The sequence below is a fragment of the Taudactylus pleione genome, unplaced genomic scaffold (genome assembly GCF_031769625.1).
Source record: "Taudactylus pleione unplaced genomic scaffold, aTauple2 ptg000244l, whole genome shotgun sequence".
NCBI classification, from domain to species: domain Eukaryota; kingdom Metazoa; phylum Chordata; class Amphibia; order Anura; family Myobatrachidae; genus Taudactylus; species Taudactylus pleione.
Genome location: NW_028284646.1, coordinates 11,331,042 through 11,352,984, shown reverse-complemented (window position 1 = coordinate 11,352,984; position 21,943 = coordinate 11,331,042). Strand labels below are relative to the sequence as shown.

At 41.3% G+C, this 21,943-nt stretch overlaps 1 protein-coding gene across 1 annotated transcript in view; it reads right to left on the bottom strand.

Annotated features, from left to right (window-relative positions):
• Positions 1 to 315: 315 nt before the first annotated feature.
• The window catches only part of EPHB3 (EPH receptor B3), a 44,232-nt gene continuing 22,604 nt past the window's right edge, over positions 316 to 21,943 (bottom strand). The window contains exons 2-16 of the mRNA XM_088479700.1: positions 13,881 to 13,945; positions 12,784 to 13,456; positions 12,426 to 12,581; positions 11,569 to 11,898; positions 11,271 to 11,395; positions 10,931 to 11,093; positions 9,733 to 9,838; positions 9,543 to 9,598; positions 7,183 to 7,305; positions 6,742 to 6,989; positions 4,601 to 4,816; positions 2,656 to 2,805; positions 2,346 to 2,539; positions 1,993 to 2,148; positions 316 to 1,851 (exon numbers count right to left, since the gene is read on the bottom strand). Coding sequence (XP_088335826.1) covers positions 1,743 to 1,851; positions 1,993 to 2,148; positions 2,346 to 2,539; positions 2,656 to 2,805; positions 4,601 to 4,816; positions 6,742 to 6,989; positions 7,183 to 7,305; positions 9,543 to 9,598; positions 9,733 to 9,838; positions 10,931 to 11,093; positions 11,271 to 11,395; positions 11,569 to 11,898; positions 12,426 to 12,581; positions 12,784 to 13,456; positions 13,881 to 13,945 — 2,870 coding nt within the window. The 3' untranslated portion in view covers positions 316 to 1,742. The remainder of the gene's footprint in view (positions 1,852 to 1,992; positions 2,149 to 2,345; positions 2,540 to 2,655; positions 2,806 to 4,600; positions 4,817 to 6,741; positions 6,990 to 7,182; positions 7,306 to 9,542; positions 9,599 to 9,732; positions 9,839 to 10,930; positions 11,094 to 11,270; positions 11,396 to 11,568; positions 11,899 to 12,425; positions 12,582 to 12,783; positions 13,457 to 13,880; positions 13,946 to 21,943) is intronic.

Sequence of the window (21,943 nt, the reverse complement as noted above, 5' to 3'; positions counted from 1 at the left end):
TTTCACAGTCAGTTGACAGCTTTACCTTATTGGCTGTGCAACTAAAAAAAAACAAAAACACTCCTTTCTGAGACAAGCTTGTCAACAATACAGTGCTCAAATCTTCTTCTGACAGGAGTAATTGAATCTAACAGTGCTCTTAAGAAGTGCATGTTCCCAACATGCAAAATACTGAAATCACTTGTCTGATTCATTGAAACTTGTCCAGATTTGAATTAATGTATGTATTAAACACAACCTTTCTTTGACCTCACACATGCAGCAGTGAAACCTGTCATAGCTGTTGTAGGCTTCTGGTTAAAATACAAAGTAGTGTCTGACAAAAATGGGTTTTCTTTAAGGCGCACCCGTCACACATACACTGTGGAGGCAGACATTTTTAGGCAGCCAATTCAGAATTAGCGAGTACTGTATATGGACCAGAAAGGGACTCTGTGACAGCATCATTTCCTACTGACTTACTAAGTTTCATTCTTATGTGAAGAAAATTACACGTATAAAGTAAAAATGTCAGGGTTTAGTTGCTACATAAAGACATTGGAAATAGACAGGGGTTACTATAAAACTTTTTCCACAACAAAACATACATTTTCAGTTCAGACACATAAGAAAAAAAAAAACCATGATGCTAATTTTTTTTCCTTAAATAATTTAATTGAAAAAGTATTTCTTAAAAAAAAAAACAATTATAAAATGCAAAGTTATGATGACATTTTCCACTTTGAATACATCCTCGTATCATTGAAAGTGTGAGTACACTCACAAAATAAAGACCGTAACATGGCTGCAGGAGGTCAGGTGGGGCGAAAAAAAAAAAAAGGTAGTAAGAGAATAAAAGGAAGGTGTTAAAAAAACAGAAACAAAAACAGCAACATGCTTGTGTGTGTGGTGGTATAAGCGAGATTAAGATGGGAGATTCCAACAAAGAAGGAATAAGTAGGAAGGGAAAAGGGGAGGCGACATAGCGAATAAGAAAACAATAAGTGACAGGGTTTTACAGCGCAAATGCCTCATCTACGAGGCACATGAGTTTCTGAATAGACAAAATGGCCCCTATTAGATAAAACTTGGTGCCAAGTATTAGTTAAAATCAGATTAATAACGATGGGCCGAGAGGTAAAAATCACAGGAACTCACACAGAAAGGTCTCTGTACAATCTCACGCCTGTAGGATGTGGACACACTATATTCTGCATGCAGGTATAAAACATAAAAAAAAAAAAAAATAATTAAAAGAGGAAAGAAGTGGGGATTATGGACGTCTGCTGTAGGTACATACAGAATAAAAAAAAGAAAATAGCTAGCTCTGCAACCCTGCACCTTTATTATTGTTATAGAGGTTTTGAAGTAAGTGGAAGACACTTTAAATATATTGCCTTTCTTGTACTCTCGTGGGACCCTCTACTTACGCCTACACTGTTCATAATTACACATTCTTCACATTCACGCTTTTCAATCTCTTGCACACATCATTCACATAAACCCATTGAGACTGATGCCCCTATCAAAAAAAACAGAAGTAGGGCTGTAATATACAATCTATCCTGCCTACAGCAGCAGATCACAATGAAGTGCAAGTAATCGGCAAGCAGAGGGCTGAGAGTTCTTTTGTGCAAAGGGACTGATTCCACTCAAAACCTCACTATCCAGGTTGTCTTGTGCGCCCTTGAGCTCCCGTAGAGCCCTTTGAAGTCCATATTATTTCTTCAATATGAAGAGCTTTGTCCCGTGGTGTAGTGATCTCACACCTGAACTGGAAGAGTTTGGCTCATTTGCAGCCTCATGTCTTGGACACTATGGAGAAGCTTCTTTTGATGACCAGCGAGTGTCACCCCGATACGGAGTAAATCCCTAAAAAGAGAGAAATTTAGATTTACAAGTTCAAACAAATCTTCAAGCCACATAGAATATTCTTAGCTGAAACAAGGATGTAACCTTTCTTAGTAAAATAGCTTTATTATCTTGCTGCCCATCTCCATCTGACCTACTTACTCAGCAGTCATTTGTGCCACCAAATGGAAAGAGGTAAATCCAGCACTCAGAAATTTCTCCTGATACTGGCCCATCTTGATGGCTTCCAACCAATCACCAACAGTAGGAAACGTTGTGTAATCTGGGACGGTACGGTCTAGAAGCTGTTGGGAAACACTGGCAGAAATAACACAACGTAAGCCCAATGTGAGACACAATATGAAAAAACAGGATCAGAGTAAAAATAAAAAATAAAACGTTTACAGTGAAGAATGACAAGGAGGAAGGGAGTTTCCAACAAAAGACAGATGCCAAGAGACAGGTATAGTATAGATAGAACATCTATAGTGTATAAATGATGTATGCAGACTAACCCTGCTTGTGCTGGACTGGTAACTTTCAGACTTGCTGCATTGCGTATTAACTTGTCCAAAGAGCTGACAATCTGTGAAAATTTGGGCCTTACATTGCGATCACGGAGCCAGCAGTCGAGCATGAGTTGGTGCAGAGCAGATGGGCAATCCATAGGAGGTGGCAGACGATAGTCCTGCTCCACAGCATTAATTACCTACAAAGAGGCAACAGGTTTACATTTGCCTATAGGTTCTCTGCAGTTTTATACCCAGTTCAGTTCCTAGATCAGCTTTGTTACTGATAAGGCAGCTTTACCAGGGCTCCACTTACATCTTGATTTGACATGTCCCAATATGGTCGCTCACCATACGACATCACTTCCCACATGACAATACCATAACTCCAAACATCACTTGCAGATGTGAACTTTCGATAAGAAATGGCTTCTGGGGCAGTCCAGCGAATAGGAATTTTCCCTCCCTGTTTAGAAAAAGATACACAACTTTAATTTGTTGTTGTGATAGAGGAGTCTGTGGGGGAAAACTTAGTAGCTTACAACAGTGAAATAGTCAAGAAGTTCACTCGCGGTCCTAAGACACCCCGACAGTTCAGATCTTAAAGATATCCATGGTTGAACACAAGTGGTTAAATCAAATTGACTGAGGTACTAATTAAGTCACCTGTGCTAAAACCTGAACTGTTGGGGAGCCTTGAGGACTGTTTGGGAACCTCTGAAATAGGCAATTCTACACCAGTTTTGCAAACAGAACTGATCTTGAGAATGTGCAGTGCCTTCACTGCTGCCCAGACCATTATGCAGAATTTTCTACAATTTTAGGTATCCAGTAGAAGCCTTCCAGATTATTTTCTCGTGGCACAGTGCTCCGAAAGTCTTCTATTGGAGTCACATGGCATTCCTTGCCAATCACCATTGCCTACAAATAACAAGCCATTAAAGGAATTCCCAGCCATCATAATAAACAAAGGTGATCTGTAGTCCCTTTTTATGTGCAGGACCAGCGAAACTCTTTGTATGTGATCATGATTCTCCAACACCATACCTATAGCTCTTCCCATGTACAAGAGGCCCCATTGTGAGGTGAATGACTGTATTCCACACAACACAATAGCAGTGTGTAGTAATTCTCAAATAGCAAATGTGCCACCACTATACCAGTAGTGACACAAAAAGTATGTACTGCTTTGGCATCATTAAATAAAAACATAAGTAAACTGAAAATTAAATGGTACAGAAAAAAACAAAGTAAAATGGATACAGCAACAGACCTGGAAGCAAAGTGCCAGGCAGAGAAGCTAATGGAAATGTTTAATCACATTTACTTTATTGCCCATGTGAGTGGTGATGTCGTCCCAGGATTCTCAGCATGCTGACAGGGATCTTGTAAGTTCAACAAATATACTTACTATTTTGATTATGTAGCTATAGTGACACAAAGGATGAAATTTGGTCCAGTGTATTTAGGTTTTATTAGGGTACTGGACACTGTCCAGATACAAAGCCGTTCAGAAACCGAAAAAGACCATAATGCAAAAATATGCAAATTGGCACTCAAGGGGGAAGATAAACAACAATTGCAATGGTTTATGGAAAATGGTAGCACAGAGCAAAATGTGGTTGCATACATACATTTAGAGTAAGCAATGATAAATAATCTCCCATGCTGCAGTTGCGCCAAATTGCCCATCTCTACGTACGAGATCCCTTGAGACTCTGCTAGGACCAGGCGTCTTGTTTTGCCCGAAAATGCGTCTTAGTCGCATCGCACCAGGAGACTCTGCTGATTTGAGATGTGACACTTGTATATCTGCGTGCGACTTAGCACTTTGTATGCGGATTCAAAGACTATGATGCAGCAGCTGCAGATTTCTTTCAACGCCAAATCCCGTTTCCAGACTTAGTCGCACACAGATATGCGACACTTGTATATCAAATTAATTAGCAGTCTTCTGGTGCATCATAGTCGCATTGCAACTTAGAAGCATTTTCAGTAAAAAAATAAAAAAAAAGAGAAATGCCCGACAGGAGCAGATTTGTACAGGAGCTGATGGCTCACTCATGCCAGGCTCTTTGCGCTGCTTTGCGTATTGAGGATACATCTGTAAATACAGCTCTGCAAAGTTTTTCTACACACACACACACCCTCACTTCTCTAGTCCTTTAGGTCCCAAGACTAGAAATCACAATCACCCACATCATGTTCTTTTTCACAATGGGACCTACGTCCACCTCAATTCGGTCACAAAAATTTCTTACCAAAGAGCTGGTGTAAGTGGGATCAGATCGGCTGTTCTCCAGGAACCTGGACAGACCAAAGTCAGACACCTTACAGACAAGGTTGCTGTTCACCAGAATATTACGGGCAGCAAGATCACGATGAACATAGTTCATCTCTGCCAAGTACTTCATTCCTGATGCAATGCCACGTAGTATTCCCACTAGCTGGATCACTGTGAACTGTCCATCATTCATCTAATCAGAAAGAAAGAATTCACACATTATAGAAGAATGCATTTATTGCTGGACAACTAAATCTCACCTATAAACTTTGGCTAACATCAATTTTACCCCTTCCCAAACTTAGGCTACCCCCTTTTAAGTCTCATTATTCTCAAATACATTTCAATGGATTTCCTTTATATGACTTTTTCCAACATTTTATGTGAAAAACTACCCAGATACATGTCTTGCCAAATTGGAGTATGGTAGCTTTTTATATTATGTCACTACATATGTTCAGCCAATCATGTCCTAATAATGCAAATGCTACAAGATATATTCATTTTTATATATGAATAGATGCTCAAGTGGGAGATTATCCCCAAAAACCCCCCTATAAAAAATAAATAATTTGCATTTCATTTTACAATGTGATTCTTCATGGACAATCATGTGAAAAATTTGACTTGCTGAAACAAAACTCACTCACTGTTGTGAAGTCCAGACAACCTTGAGTGCTTTTATTTTACTTAGAGGGGGTTAGACATTTTATCACTTTCCAGAAACTACTACAAATATTTCTGATTATATTTATTTGATCAGTAGCATTTATAAGATTTTTTCTTTTATTTATTTATTTTGCTTAAGGGTCCTTTATAATATAATCAACAAGTTGTCAACAAAGACAACCTTGTCCTATTATATGGCTGTACAGGCTCTCTTCGCCTCCATCGGCACTTTGCACTGTGTGTGACTGAACATCGCATGTGCGGGGGGAGGGGATCCTATTATATGGCTGTACAGGCTCTCTTCGCCTCCATCGGCACTTTGCACTGTGTGTGACTGAACATCGCATGTGCGGGGGGAGGGGATCCTATTATATGGCTGTACAGGCTCTCTTCGCCTCCATCGGCACTTTGCACTGTGTGTGCCTGAACATCGCATGTGCGGGGGGAGGGGATCCTATTATATGGCTGTACAGGCTCTCTTCGCCTCCATCGGCACTTTGCACTGTGTGTGACTGAACATCGCATGTGCGGGGGGAGGGGATCCTATTATATGGCTGTACAGGCTCTCTTCGCCTCCATCGGCACTTTGCACTGTGTGTGACTGAACATCGCATGTGCGGGGGGAGGGGATCCTATTATATGGCTGTACAGGCTCTCTTCGCCTCCATCGGCACTTTGCACTGTGTGTGACTGAACATCGCATGTGCGGGGGGAGGGGATCCTATTATATGGCTGTACAGGCTCTCTTCGCCTCCATCGGCACTTTGCACTGTGTGTGACTGAACATCGCATGTGCGGGGGGAGGGGATCCTATTATATGGCTGTACAGGCTCTCTTCGCCTCCATCGGCACTTTGCACTGTGTGTGACTGAACATCGCATGTGCGGGGGGAGGGGATCCTATTATATGGCTGTACAGGCTCTCTTCGCCTCCATCGGCACTTTGCACTGTGTGTGACTGAACATCGCATGTGCGGGGGGAGGGGATCCTATTACATGGCTGTACAACCTCCATTTTGAGACCTGATACAAGCTTTAATAAACATAATTGCACTCTTGTTTAACACAGCATGTGCGCATAAAAAGAAGGACTACATTCACCTAAAAGCAGTGTAGTTCCCCCATAACCAGGCAAGTGTAGCTTTACTCTGCAGACTGCACAGACAGATTATACCTGTCACTATTTATCTTGTTAAATTAAGACACGTTACTGTGACTCCCAAACACAGTATAATGGAAGTGATTAGTTTTACAGACGTTTTATCAGGGAAGAAAATAAATGTGTTCTCTGATCATGCTAGGACTTTAACCTTAAAGATCCCATGGCAGATTTTTTAGTCCCCACATACTGAACCATGCACACTGTCTGTTTGCTAGCCCAGTATACAATTTTATTTGGGAAATTAGTGTTCAGCACTCCTGCTATATGCATGTATTGCTAATAATTCACCCTTAGGAAAGAATCAAGTGCTCCGTTCTCCATAAACTCTGTTAGGATCATCACTGGTCGACTCCTGGTTACAACGCCTTCTAGTCGTATGATGTTTGGATGATCGAACTGTCCCATAATGCTTGCTTCACCCAGAAAGTCACGTCTTTGCTGTTCTGTATAACCTGCTTTCAGAGTCTTGATTGCCACCAGCTGTTCCCGGCGTCCAGCCTGTTTCAATCTTCCACGACAAACCTCCCCAAACTCACCTAGAAATGAGTAGATAAGAAATCAATCTGCCCATTCTTTTCTGCAGTGTAACAGATCACATTTCACCTAATATATTCACGATAACCTTACGTCTGCACTCTGCACTTCTAAATCCTTCCCTGCATCATTAAGTGAAAAACTAGAAGCATCTGACTCTAACGGATATGCAGTGAATGTTTTTAGGAGACAAACCTGCACCAATCACTTCTTCAATCTTCACACACGAAATGTCAATTTCTTTAGCAAAGTCTCGCACAGCTTCATTAGGATCCTCATAAGTAAACGGATCAATGTAAAGCTTCATGCCAGGAACCACTGTGAGAACAAGAAGTATCAAGTACCTTTGTCACTCCACACTCTCTTTAATAAGTAGAACTACAAAATCATCCAGAAAAGACACTCAAGGTCTCATTAGTAAACCATGTACAAAAAAAAAATATTTTTTTTTTTATAAATAATATCCAACTCAATTAATAAAGAGTTATATAGAATATAAAAATTATATATAAAATTGTATATTATTTTTTTCCGCTTATTTATAAAACCATCACAATAAACTTACATTGAATAAAACATGAATCTGCTATTGTAATTTTGCCCTAGATTTACACCAAGGGCCATCTATTAAGTAAACCAGACAGAGGTGTTTGCCGTAGACAGGCAGACTTGCTCCCATTGTCCAATGAAGACTTTAGAATGAAAGAAGTCATCTGTGTTACAAAGGGAGAGATTTATACCCCCTTATCTGGTTAATCTATTCTTGTGGACTGAGAATTTACAAAAAAAATAAAAAAATTTATGCATTTAATATGTTTGTCCCAATTTATTTTTCCCGCCAGGTTTTCATGTAGTGATCAACGCAAAATGTGAGCAATGCCTGGTTTATAGTATTATTATATTCGCCACAATGAAGAAGACATAGAAAGTATAGATTTAATTTCCCAACAAAACCTTTTTGTGCAAACTGTGGACTGTGGTGTATTCAAACTGAACAATCTACATGTATTCATGGTACATATGTCAGATGAAAACCTGGTGCTCAAAGTGAGGTAAAACAATTACTACTATCAGGGGTAAAGTAATTGAACTGGACTGTACCATTGAGTGGCAATTAAAGGTTATGTTTAACATGACACAATGTACAGATAGCAATACATTCACAAAAAAGCATATACTAGCAATCATGCATTGTGCAGGAAAGTAACATACAAAGGCTAATTGCTGTGTTACCATTATAACAAAACAGACTTCTAGACACTGTGGAAAGTCCTATAGAAAGTGCACTGCTGGAACCATGTCTTTCACAACTTCTGACCACTGTAATGAGGGCTGGTCTAGGATTCCTTACCATTTAACACACAGAACGTAGGCAGTCTGTGGCACACCAGTTGTTGTGGAACTACACATCCCAGTATGCGCTGCCATGGTTTTGGCATGCCCTAACAGCAAAACTGTGGCAGGGCATGCTGGGATGTGTAGTTCCACAGTAGCTGGAGTGCCATAGGTTTTCTACCTCTGATGTAGGCAATATTTAAAGACCACCAAGCCTAAAAATATATAAATACTAGCAACATTTACAAATGTATGTAGTCCTTTCAGGATCTTTCACATAAAACTATTCATAGGAAAGATTATTTTTCACTGTTGTTTAAGGAAATTGCTGGTGATATATTTTTCTCTCTACCTTTAGAATCTCACATAGCAGAGGATAGACTCAGCTGCATGGAAAATGCTCTGTCCCTGCATAGGAAGTATTGGGTGGCCACAAAACAAGAACATCTGCCTGTTTGAACACTAGCCAAAAGGCCTGATCTGATCCAAATACTCAATAGATCCAATGTCTTTGCAATCAGTCCATGCACGAGGCTACCTCTATACATACATCTGTGAATGTTAGGAGATCCTTTAATAAATTTGGTGACAACTTCTATTTTAGGTTTAAAAACATCAGGAAAGTCAAACAGAAAATCATACTGTGAAATGCCTATAAGTGTGTGTGTGTGTGTGTGTGTGTGCACGCGCGCGCGCGCGTGTGCGTGTGTGTGTGAGACAGTCTAGTTTTCATGAGATATACTACACAAAAACAGAAGCCATCACCATCCTATGCTATTTTTGATATGCTATAATACAGCAGACATTAAATAAGATTAAAAGAAAGCCAAGTTTAACAAGAGCAGGTACAAGTGTAATGAAAAAATATAGACAGCAGATGCAGGTTATTTACAAGCACAGAGAGATACAACTAGCAAAGTAGTTTTAGCATCTGCCAATAACTACTGAACTCCACAGGATGCTAATCACAAATTGCTAAGCAATGCAAAGTGAGAATAGACAATGAGCAGCCATCCAGAACAAGCAAGTCAGCTGTAACTAGCAGAAGGTACTGTAGGTCATCACATGTTATGACCAGTCAGACACTCATAATGATGAAAACAGAAAGGGAGATGCAAAAATCACAGGTTAAAATGAAAGGCACTGGGTGAAAGTCACTTCATACAACAGTCACGCTATCAGAAAGATCTATATCAGCCGTGCCACTAAACTATACTCACTGTATTGTTGCAGTTTTTCGGTGTACTCAGATTCCGGATCATTTCTCTGCTTTCTGCTGCATAAGGGATCACAAAGTTCTGTCAAAGTTCTGAACACTATCTACACAAACAGCAATGCAGTTTGCAAAGCTCTGCCACACCCAGTTTACTTAAACCGTTATCACTTCTCAGACCCCAACATATCACTCACCTGAAACAAACAATTACAATAACGACCACTGCAATTATAAAAATCAGCCCAGCTGTCACAGAGCCAACCACCATCGGGACCTGCTCCTGAAGACTGCTCCGATCCCCTGTGGGGCGGGGGAGAATAGGGAAGGAAAAAAATGGGAGGGGAGATGAGGGATCAGTGGGCACAGGATAAAAAGAAGTGAGAAATTACAGGGATAGAAGGTATGGGATCTGTGGGCAGAGGGGACACCAGAAGTAAGGACCGTTTGTGAAAGGGTAAATAATGGAATTGAGAGGTGAAAGGGGAAACCACAATCAGCGGATGGAGGAAAATATAAGAGCAGCAGATCTAATGTACATGCTGGGAGTCATATTTGAGAATAGGAAAATCACTTGAAGGGTAAGAATAGGTTGAGTGAAGTCAGAGGCGCCAAATTAAGACGACAAAAACATGGGAGGCGCAGCTCTCTATAAAAAACACTGGGAAAGGCTGCAGGCGAATGGTTTTTCATTATGTGACTCATGGATAAATATTAGATTTTGGGTGTAAAATCTCTGTAAGAGTGATACTAGCATTGTAAAATATGGACTTATGCTGGCCACACACACAGCGATATTTTACCCGATCTGGCCGATTCCGACACATTGGAACGACAGATCGTGTAAAATATGGCCAAATCGTGAGAAAAGTGCTCACTCACGATCATGATGCGCATCCCGCTGGTCGTACATTGCATCTTCAGATCTGCCGTGCTGTAGGGCAGATCTGCCAATCTGGGATACAAATGCACTGGAGCAGTGTCTGGCTGCACGATAGATCGTTTGAAGATTGGACACTGCAAACACCAAATCGTGTGCAGAGCTGCTGAGGAGAGTTTTCATCGTGCACGAAGTTGGATCGTGAGCACATCGCTATGTCTGTGGCCAGCTTTAAGTTATCATGCAGAATCATGCACCAGTGAGTTGCCACAGACATTAGTGAAACATTGTGGTTTGTGGCGAATTAACAATATAAACTGAATATATAAGAGGACCTGACTGAACGTAGTGGAGCAGCTTAAAAAAAATGAAAATCATCAAAAAACAAAACCCCATACCAGGCAAACAAGCACTAGTAAAGAGTAGTAAGGTTGCTCAAACGTTAGTGTGGTTACTTGATTATTGATTTACGGTTCAGAGAGGATTTATGGGGGGGGGGGGGGAAATGTACGCACCATCCTCAGCTATGGTCTGGAACTCTCGTGGCTCACTGTAAGCTCCATATCCAGCCACTGTACGAGCACGTACTTGGACCACATAAACAGTGTCTGGAAATAAGCCCTCCATACGCACACTGGTGCGCTGACTGGTCACTGTGTTTCCTGCACCGCTGTGACCCTGGGAGTGACAAATGCAAGGAAGGAAATGTAAGGCACAGAAGTCAGCAGGTGGCCACAACATACACATAAAAAGAGATGCAAGCATTTAACAACGGGAAACCTGAAAGTAGGAAAAGATCTGGGATGAGCTTGAAAGTTGACAAACAGGACTTAAATGACTCTTTGGGATGCTCACCTTTGCATAATACTTTATCTCATAATCCAAAATGATGCCATTGGGCCTTTCAGGGGGAACCCAAGATAAAGTGAGAGAACTTGCTGAGCTTCCAAGAGATTGCACAATAGGAACCGATGAAGGAGCTAAAGAGAAAATCTAGTCATATTCTGTGTATTCAATTCACTTTCCATTCCCAGTTTTATATGCATTTCACACCCTCCCATGCCATTTCCACTTCTGATCACCTTTTTATTGTATCCCTATCACATTCTTTTTTTTAGATCTTATCTCAATATTTCAATCCTCTCACACTCACCTGCTTGGTTGGTTGTTATATTTACAGAATAATAATTTGGGATGTGGGGGCTCTTGGTCGACACTCCATTTATAGCCTGGATTTCAAAGCTGTATTTCGTATGGGCCTGGAGGTGACTGACTGAGACATGTCGCTGCTTGACCCCAAGTTGACGTGGCCAAAACTGAACGTTATCATCACAGCGAGAGCACATTCGTTCCGAGCACTTTTTACAGATTACATTGTATGAAGTATCATTTCGACCGCCTAATAAGGTAGGTTCTCCCCACTCTAGGATAACAGAGGTCTCGTTCACATTGGAAATCACATGTCGTGGTCCTGAAGGCACAGCTGGAAGTAAGAAGAGATTACATGTGGCAAGTATATCAGACACCACTCCATAACTCAGGGCCTCACATAATTCTCTTCTACCTTCACATGACATCACATTTCCTTCTCCCACCTCATCATAATCGGTCTTTGTGTTTAGCTTTATGGATTAAAATGGCAGCATACAACACTGTTATATGAGCAAATTGTAAAGTGAAATACATTTTTGTAACAGCTGTACATAGTCTAGATATACAGGTGCCACACTAAGGCATAATTTATCGATGGAAAGGATCATAACCCGAGGAGAGGTAACAATGTACTTTCAATTTGATTGGTAGCCTGTAATAAGGTGAAAATTTCTAGAAGTAGAAGTGAACGTAAAATCTGCCCATGGAAGATGCATGTGAAATACGATTAGTGACACTATATGGCTCTAGGTTAGAGGAAGATAAATTGGCAGGGTTATACACGAACAACAAGTCAATTTATTGTCATCAACTCATTCTGTTTTTAGGCCATATTCTCTCCACACTAAGCCCTCTTACTTGTGCATGGCCTGTCAGGGGACTCGTTGTCGGCTCTGTAGAAGCCATTCTGGCAGGAGCACGCAGTGGCGGCAGAAGAATTGGCTCCGCTGTTTGCTGGACAAGGAGTGCAGGGTCCTGTCCCTTGATTTAGCTTGTATGTGTTACTGGTACAGGCTGGCAAAGAAAAACAAAAAAGGTTAAAGTTTAACAAATGAGATATAGGAAGGCCACATGAATGGAGGAAAGGTAGTAAACATTTGCAATATATTTCCACTTGAAAGGAGTTCTGAAGCATTTTCTTTGTACAGATCAGCAACATTGAAAACAATCCTCTTTCATCCAGTAGACATGTTGACAAATCCACGCTCTGAATTACCTTGGCACTGTGTGTCCTTTGTGGCTGCTTCATAGCCAGGCTTACAGGTGCAGGATCCCACAGGTACCATCCAATCCCCATCTCCATTGCAGTATAGTCTGAGAGGGACAGAAACTTCCAAGGCATTGGGCACACAGACACCAGGAGCAATGACCAATGAGGTGGGTTCAGCACCAGTGAGTGTCTCTGGGAAACTTGCAAATCCTGCTAAAGTTCGTGGACACTTCTTGTAGAAAACACGCAATGAAATTAAAGAAACACAGGCACCCAGGTCCTGAAACGCCAGGTAAAAGCCAGCACGAGAAAGGGGCCCAAAGCTCCGCAATTTGGTGTTAGCACGGGCAGAGTCACGGCGTTTGAAAGTCTCATCTGGTGCAATAGTGTCCACCTTAATGTATGGATTTTCCATCCAAAATGGACTGTTAGCAGATGCAGAGTCTGTATCAGACTCGTAGTAAAATAAATTAAACGTCTCTTTGCAGGATCCTGGAATGTTAGGAAGACTATTACAGTCTCGCACTGTGAACTTCAACTCCACATAGACACGCTGTACATTCTGTCGAGGGATGAACTGCGTCCGTAGCCAGTTATTCTGATTCATCATCTGAACATTACACACCTGATAAGTCCGTATCGGGTTTAATGTATCGTCATATCCACTTACTTCTTCCCACTACAAGAATAATACAGATGGGTTACTTCCTAGAGGAACTTTAATGGCATTATTCTTTAAAATATTCTCCCTCCCCTAACAAATAGAATTTCACTTGGGACCTCGAGGTTCAGGTAAAACGCCCCGACACTGTAATCCATGCAGATAGCCCAGAGAAGTCTGAAAATAAACTCTGCATGGAAAGGGTGCCAATGCAACCAACTATCCAGTGTCATGAGTTTACTTTCACACTTCCTCCAGTCTCAAAACATCTTACAGCACTAGCTGGAGCAAGTACCTCCCGCATTGGGTAAAGTACCTTTTAAAAGAAGAAATAAGCTGATAAAGCTGAAAGTAAAAAGAAATAAAGGGAAGGAGAAATATAGGTGATGGAGGAAGACAGGATTAAAGCAGGTTAAAGAATAAGGGGAGTGATGTTTCTTACCCCAGTTTCAGGATGTGAAACCCACGCCAGCTCTGATGTTGTCCATCGAGTATCCAAGAGAGTTTCTGCACAAATAAAACAGATCCAATAACGACAAATTGTTTGGAGATTAATAAAAAACATTTTCATAAACAACATTTCTCATTCAGAAGATGGACATTTTCTCAGAGAAAAGACAGAAGCTGTATCATGTTATGTTCCTCAAATACATACATAAATGAATAAAATTAATAAATACATTGCCATTTTAGAGTGCACCGTATGTACTAGGCTGTTCTCCCCATGATCAATTTCACGGGTGCCCTATATTGATTTCTTACATGTCACGTGGGGTTTGAGGGTCAAAAAAAAAAAAAGTCACTCTGCGCTCAAATTTCAGTGACAGTCACAGTAATAGAGATCCATCCCCAGTCTTTAAGTGGCAGAGTGTGGTTTGGACACTGGAAACATTGCAGAAAGGGAAGATGGAGAGTGCATACATGTGTCCAGCCAGCAAGTGGGCAATATCAGCATACATTACAAGCGCACAATCACAAAAACAAAGTACTATAAAAATAAAGGCCGCCATTTATATATTTTTCTTAAACTCACAACTAAGCCTCATCTATAGCAAAACAACTTTGTACTTGCTGTGGGGTGTACAAATACCAGCGTTTCATTCACAGCTTACAAACACACAACGCTACAAATCGTAAAATGCTATCAATACTGTGGCTCTGTCTAATTCATAGACAGAAAAACCAATACACATTATGCGGCCCTCTAACTCACAAAAAGGGGCACACATTACCCTTAATCTCAGTAATACATTTAATCTGTACATTTAATACATAAAAGAGGCTCCTATCTAATGACTTATTAGCAGGCATTTTGGACCATGCTATCAGCCACAACAAGCAAATATGACAAAGCAGAAATGACCAAGGGACCACAAATGAAAAGTACATCACAGGTTTAATCTGGGGTATTCACAAATGTATTTAAGCCCAAACAAAACCTCTAACTGCACACGTAAATGCCATCTCTACTTGTATTAATCTGAATGTTTATGGATTTTATGGCTTTTCCATTAAAAATTCTTCTCCTCCCTCCTCAATTTCCCTTCCCTTTTATCATGTTTTTAAGTCGTTAACTTATGCAAGGCGGTCTCAACAAAAATTACAGGAAGACTCAGTTTTATACCACTGACACACCAGAGACCAGTACCAAGTTTGTAGTTGGTTGGGAGATTAAAACAGTGCAGAAAATGAATAAAGCCAAGAATTTTTTTCCCCCACATTAGAAAAAAACAAAAACCTGAAAAACCATCATCCTCAGCATTGAAGACATTGTTGACTTCATGTTCTCACACAACTATTAAAATGTATACTGTATTTTAAATCATGTTCCTCTCCAAACTGCAAAATGTGATTTGCTTATAGGGTTATATGAAGAATAAGTTCCCCATAACCTGTATAACTAGCTATTTTTATAAATAATTCTAAGGGGGATATCTATTTATAGAAAAGACTACGCAGTTTCTTTCATGTGTTTTGTCTCCCAATAGTGTCAGATTAGCAAATGACATCGAACCCTGCTGATTGAGAAGATTATTTATATTTTATTTATTTTTCTATTTACTTATTCATTAAATATTTAGTTATTTATTTATATATTTAGTTTTACATTCATTATAATTGTGCTTCACAAGCACCGGGTGTAGACTAAGGTTGTCAGTGTAACCGACTAACCCCAGTTTATATTTATAGAATTTTTTTCATAGTGATATCCAATTATCCCAGATATATTTATTTTCAGGGACGAAAAACTGAGATTTTTTTGATCGTTTTTTTTATCCCGGTATTCTGAACAAATAGGATTTTTTGGGAGAAAACACTATAGGATCCATGATAAGTTCACGGACCTGTGTTTTCACCATTGCAGTGGTGAAAACGCAGCTCTTTTTAGGGATAATTTCTCAGGACACATCACGTTCCTGAAAAATAAATCCCTGATAAGTGCCAGCGTTAAGCGCTGGACAGCCCTGAGGGATCGATTAGCGCCTGAACAATTAGCTAATTTGATACCGACCTGAGGGAGAATAAGGGCTGGGACACAAAATAGTTCCTTCATACTAGTCACAATGTGGTGAGTGCATACGTATTTACTGGATAATAATTTTAGATCACCACATTCACCTTTAAACAATTAAATCCCTTCAACAAAAGGGCACAATAAACACAAGCTACATATTCAGTCACAACATCAGAGCATAACTTATTTAGAAACTGTATAGGTCAGATTTCTGGCTTATTTTATTTAGCAAAGGGGTCTATTATATGACATGACACTGGGTACTGGTAGTGAGTACTGGGTGATAGCAGATATCCCAGTTTCCCACCAAGTATTAAACCCCTTTTACACCACTAAATAATACTGTCCTACAATTCAATGGTTTCTACTCAATTAAAAATAACAAAAAAAATTTCACACTAAGGGCTGCTGACTTTACACTGCTACTATTAAACTGGACGCCAACACAGCAATATACTTTTTATTTATGGGGAGATTGTATGGAATATAAATATTAAGTGAAATTGTTCTTTATTAATGTAATTCTGATAAACACTAAACAAAAACAAGTAACGATGAGGACAAAGCTGGATTTTCTATAGTGGGATTAATAGCTCATTTGCAATGTGGTTGCAGTGTGGTTGTCAGCTGGTTCCATACATTTTAAATCTGCACGGTAATTCAGATGAAATCCATGCGGACATGAAAATACACACAAGTCTATGATACCATTCCCATTGTATCTTTTTTTTTTTTTTAAAAAGCAGCAAGTGTTTTTTGTATGAGACCCATAGGCGGTGGCGTACATGGAAACCCAGCTCAAAAGAGGTTATCTTGTAAAATTGTCCAAGTGCAAAACAGTAAAAGAAGCTGGACAGTGCCCAGGTTTTGCCATCACATACTGTACCCAGATAAAGAACATTATACTGCATTAATAATAATATATATTATTAATTTTCAAAGCAGGAAACATTCTCTGCAGTGTTTGGAGATGCACACATGCAGAGAATGTATTTTTGGCTTAGCACTGAGCAGACTGTAAAAAGGCATTTTTCTTAATTAGATTTAAGAAAACGTTTTCACAAAACAGTCTACATTTAATAGCCAACAAATGTAAATGTTATTTTCCAATAAACCAGTTTCTCTCTGGACAGTTAAGGAATTCTATTATTCTCTTATAACATCAGGGTGCCACAAGTTGGACCAGCTGCTTGGAGTTGACTTTCTGATTTCAAGATACTACCCGAAACAATTGCAGATGTAATGTTGCATATAATGAACTGTGTCCAAAGACTTGCTAGGGAGCTGACATTTGATCCAGGATAGCTGAGCCTTTGCTTTCTGAATGTGAAGTGCTTATCTGAACCTTATTGCATGGTCTAAGAAAAATCACCAGAATCTGAGGCTGGCTGGAGTATCATTATTTCCGTGTCATGTTCTAGCGTTTTTATCTCGTAAGCCAATCAATGGTGCTCCAATGAAGTATCATTCGTGCCCTGTGAATCATTTCACAGAAAGTTTAAAACCACTGCTAAGACGACATTTCACAGCTACAAAGTCACTTCACCACTTTAGAGAGAGACCGGGTTATGCAAATTTCAACGTTCTGCCCCCTGACTGTAATTAACATTTGCATTAACGTTGACTCTTCAAATCTGGAGTAAAGTACAAATCCAGTAACCCAGCAATGTCTGATAAAAAAGGAAAATTGCTTTTCCTCCCTGGCGACTCTTAATCAAAATCAAGCAAGGAAAGCTAACCTTTAGCCCATAGCAAAAAGGAAACTCCCTTAAAAAGAGAAAAATCATAACAAAATATTTGTGCATTTATATCACGATAGCAATTTTCAATGAAGCCCTTTGTCCTTTACTTTCCTAAAGCTATAGTATTCTTACATAAAAAACATGCATACGGAAACCACAGCAGCATGGTACACAGGATTGCTGCGTTAATAAACTCTGTGGAACCAGGCACTGTGCCCCTCACCAAAGGTGTCTATAAGTGACATGTGTTGTTATGGGAGTGCTCTAGCTAGTGTCAATTCAGTTTGCAGGTTATCACAAGTTTGATAATCAGGTAGACGGTGATGTACAGCTCCAGCTATGGCATTCATATTCTCTGTCAAGCATATGTTGGCACTATAATATCATTTACATAAGTCCCTGCCACAGAAGACTGTCTAAATTTGATCCAACACAAACACACGCTCACTATAGGGTGTGTATATATAGGATGTTAAGCCACCAAAACCCATTCATTGTACGTTGAACAGAATCTACAGCCCCAGCACCGTAAGCGAACAAATTTCTGCAATGTTAAAGTACTGAACAAAGATGTATTCTACAAGTAGGAAAACAGCAGGAGCACCTTTTTGTCCTTACTGTGTGGAAGAATTTCACCACTCTATTCTATCCAACCCATATTACTGAGAGTATTGGCAGGGCGAGTGCAGTTTTCTTATGGCAACCACAGATGTAAAAAGGTTACCCCTCAAAATCTGCGATTACAGCTAGGGGGAACAACAGTGATTAATTGGGGATGAACTTTGTTTTAGGACCTCAATATAAAAGCTAGGTACACACTGGAGCGATGTTGGGCTGATTTGCAGTTTCGTAATGACAAAACACCTACATCACTCAGTGTGTATGGGCAATTTCGCACTCCTGCGGTCACTAGGTGTCATGTGCTGCACATCAAACCTAGCGACATCGCTAGCGACCAGTGGTAGGATAATGAAGGATGGAACAGTAATCTTTCCGTTGTTCATTAACTCATTCAAGAGTGTACGGGCAATCCCTGTTCAAGGGAATTGCTCAGATGTTGGAATTAATGTCTGACACTCCAGTGTGTGCCCAGCTTTAAACACACAAGAAAGTACATTTTTATATTTGCTTTTAATATTAAGTAAAACGATCAAACCTGATTCTGAAGTTAACCAAAGCTAAAGCAGCATTTTATTTCCCAACAAAGTGCATGAGGCTTGTGAGGCATTATCAAGCAATTTGTAGATATGAAAAGTGGAGTCAACAAGAAGATTGATGAGTAAGCCTAAATGAGCTCCTGATGAGTAGATCAGTAGCTGACTAGGAGTAAAACTGTCAGATGCTAGTATACCTCCACATACGTACATCTTGCTCCCATTAGAGTGTAGTATATGCAAACCTAAACATATTATATATCTGTATAACTATATGCTACCTACTGGCAGAGATGACATGAGCATCAACTACTGCAGGAGGATACATAAAATGTCATAGTCAGAGGCCCTCCCTGATGAGTATGTAGCTCCTTGTCTCGTGTTGTGGATTTAGTGAGGAAAGATAGATGAAGGTAGATATAGCAAGGTAACCACCCCCCCCACTCCACTTACACAAATAATATAATAGAGAAGGGGAAAAAAAAATTGTATCCATAAGCAAAGGTTGAGATTCCTGTACAGTGACAAAACACACAAACACACACACACACACACACACACAGATGTAATATATGCATTTACAAAACTGCAGGGTTATCGGGAGTTCATAAATAATGGGATTTTGGTACCTACCGGTAAATCCTTTTCTCTGATTCCACTGGGGACACTGGAGGTGCTTACGCTGGGGTATAGAGGCGTGGATAACTGGAGCCGGCACTTTAAATAATTTAGAAGTGTGAAGCTCCTCCCCCTCTATGCCCCATCAGCCCTCAGTTTAGAAAATGAAGACCGAGGGGAGATGGAGAACAAGCGGAGTAAAAAGGGAGAGAACACACAACAATCAAAACATACAACATATGGAACAAACCGAACAGGCAGGCTAAGAGCGCAGAGGTGGGCGTCCAGTGTCCCCTGTGGAATCAGAGAAAAGGATTTACCGGTAGGTACCAAAATCCTATTTTCTTTCATCCACTAGGGGACACTGGAGGTGCTTACGCTGGGGACGTCCCAAAGTTTTCCCCACGGGCGGGAGCGCTCTGCGGGGCCTGCAGAAAAAGACGGCCAAAACAGGATGCCGAAACCGCAAATGTATCAAATTTGTAAAACTTGACAAACGTGTGCACAGAAGACCAAGTGGCCGCACGGCACAACTGTGACGTGGAGGCTCCCCTACCAGCCGCCCAGGACGCACCCACAGAATGTGTGGAATGAGCCGAAATGGACAAAGGAGGCCGGCGTCTGGCACCAACATACCTGATGAATAGTCAGTCGGATCCAACGTGCCAAAGTCTGCTTAGACGTTGGCCAACCCCCCCGAACCGCATCATAGAGGACAAAAAGTGACTCAGACTTACGAAGGGAAGCAGTCCTGTCAACACAGATGCGGAGAGCTCTAACCACATCCAAGGTAGAAGAACCACCAGAGTCCTCCACCAAAGACGGTACCACAATAGGCTGATTAATATGAAAAGCCGACACTACCTTGTGAAGGAAGGCGGCTACCGTCCGGCGTTCCGCCCTATCAGCATGAAACACAAGGTAAGGTGGCTTATGGGACAGAGCACCCAATTCCGAAACTCTACGAGCCGAAGCTAGAGCCAAGAGAAGGACAGTCTTCCAAGATAAGTACTTAATATCAACCTCTTCCAAAGGTTCAAACCTGGACGACTGAAGAAACAAAAGAACTAAGTTCAAGTCCCAGGATGCAATCGGAGGTACAAAAGGAGGCTGCACCCGCAAGACCCCCTGAAGAAACGTCTGCACCTCAGGAATGAGGGCCAATTTCCCTTGAAAGAAAATGGAAAGGGCAGAAACCTGCACTTTTAAAGTTCCAAGCCGAAGGCCAGAATCCAGACCAGTCTGAAGAAAAAGCAGAAACCGGGACAACCGAAAAGTCCTAGATGGAAGATCCCGACTGGAACACCACAAGATATAAGAATGCCAGATGCGATGATAATGCGCAGCCGAAACTGGTTTCATGGCGCGTAGCATGGTGGGAATGACAGAGTCTGGGATTCCTCTGTGTCTTAAGATATCGTTTTCAAGAGCCACCCCGTTAAACGCAGTTGCGCTAGGTTGGGGTGTACTAAAGGACCTTGCTGTAGCAGATCCGGGCGCAGAGGAAGGGGCCACGGATCGTCTGACAATAGGGACCGAAGGTCCGCGAACCAACTCCTCCGAGGCCAGTTCGGAGCCACGAGAATGACAGAGGCTGACGTGTGTTTTATCCTTTTTAGCAGTCGAGGAAGAAGTGGAATCAGAGGAAAGAGGTAAACCAAGTCGTAGTTCCATGGAACTGTCAGAGCGTCTACTGCCACTGCCTGCGGATCTCGAGTTCTTGACACGTATACCGGGAGCTGACGATTCAATCGTGACGCCATGAGGTCCCCATCGACGTATCAGCGCGTTGAACACGTCTGGATGAAGCATCCATTCCCCGGGGTGGATATCCTGTCGGCTTAGGTAATCTGCTTCCCAGTTGTCCACACCCGGGATGAATACCGCCGACAGGATTACAGACTGGCTCTTGGCCCACCTGAGAATCTGAGTTACTTCTCGCATGGCCATGCGACTCCGGGTCCCTCCTTGGCGGTTGATGTACGCGACGGCCGTCGCGTTGTCGAACTGAACTCTTACCGGACGAGTTCTTAGAAACTCTGTTGCTTCTATCAGAGCATTGTAGATCGCTCTGAGTTCCAACACATTTATGGGCCACTTTTGTTCTAGAGGGGACCATCGACCCTATAAATGATAATCAAGGACTACAGCACCCCATCCTCGAAGGCTGGCATCCGTTGTTACGATGATCCAGTCCCACACTCCGAATCTCCGGCCCGCAAGAAGATTGTTGGATTGTGTCCACCAGAGAAGGGCCACTCTGGTAGCTGGGCTCAGACGGATCTGGCGATGTAGGAGCAGATGAGACCCTGACCCCTGTGTTAGTAGGTCCAGCGGAAACACCCTGGAGTGGAACCGCCCGAACTGTATTGCCTCGAAGGCCGCTACCATCTTCCCAGGAGATGCAGACAAAGAAGGAGGGACACCCTCTTTGGTCTGAAGACCAGCTGAACTAACAACCGGATATCCCAGGCCT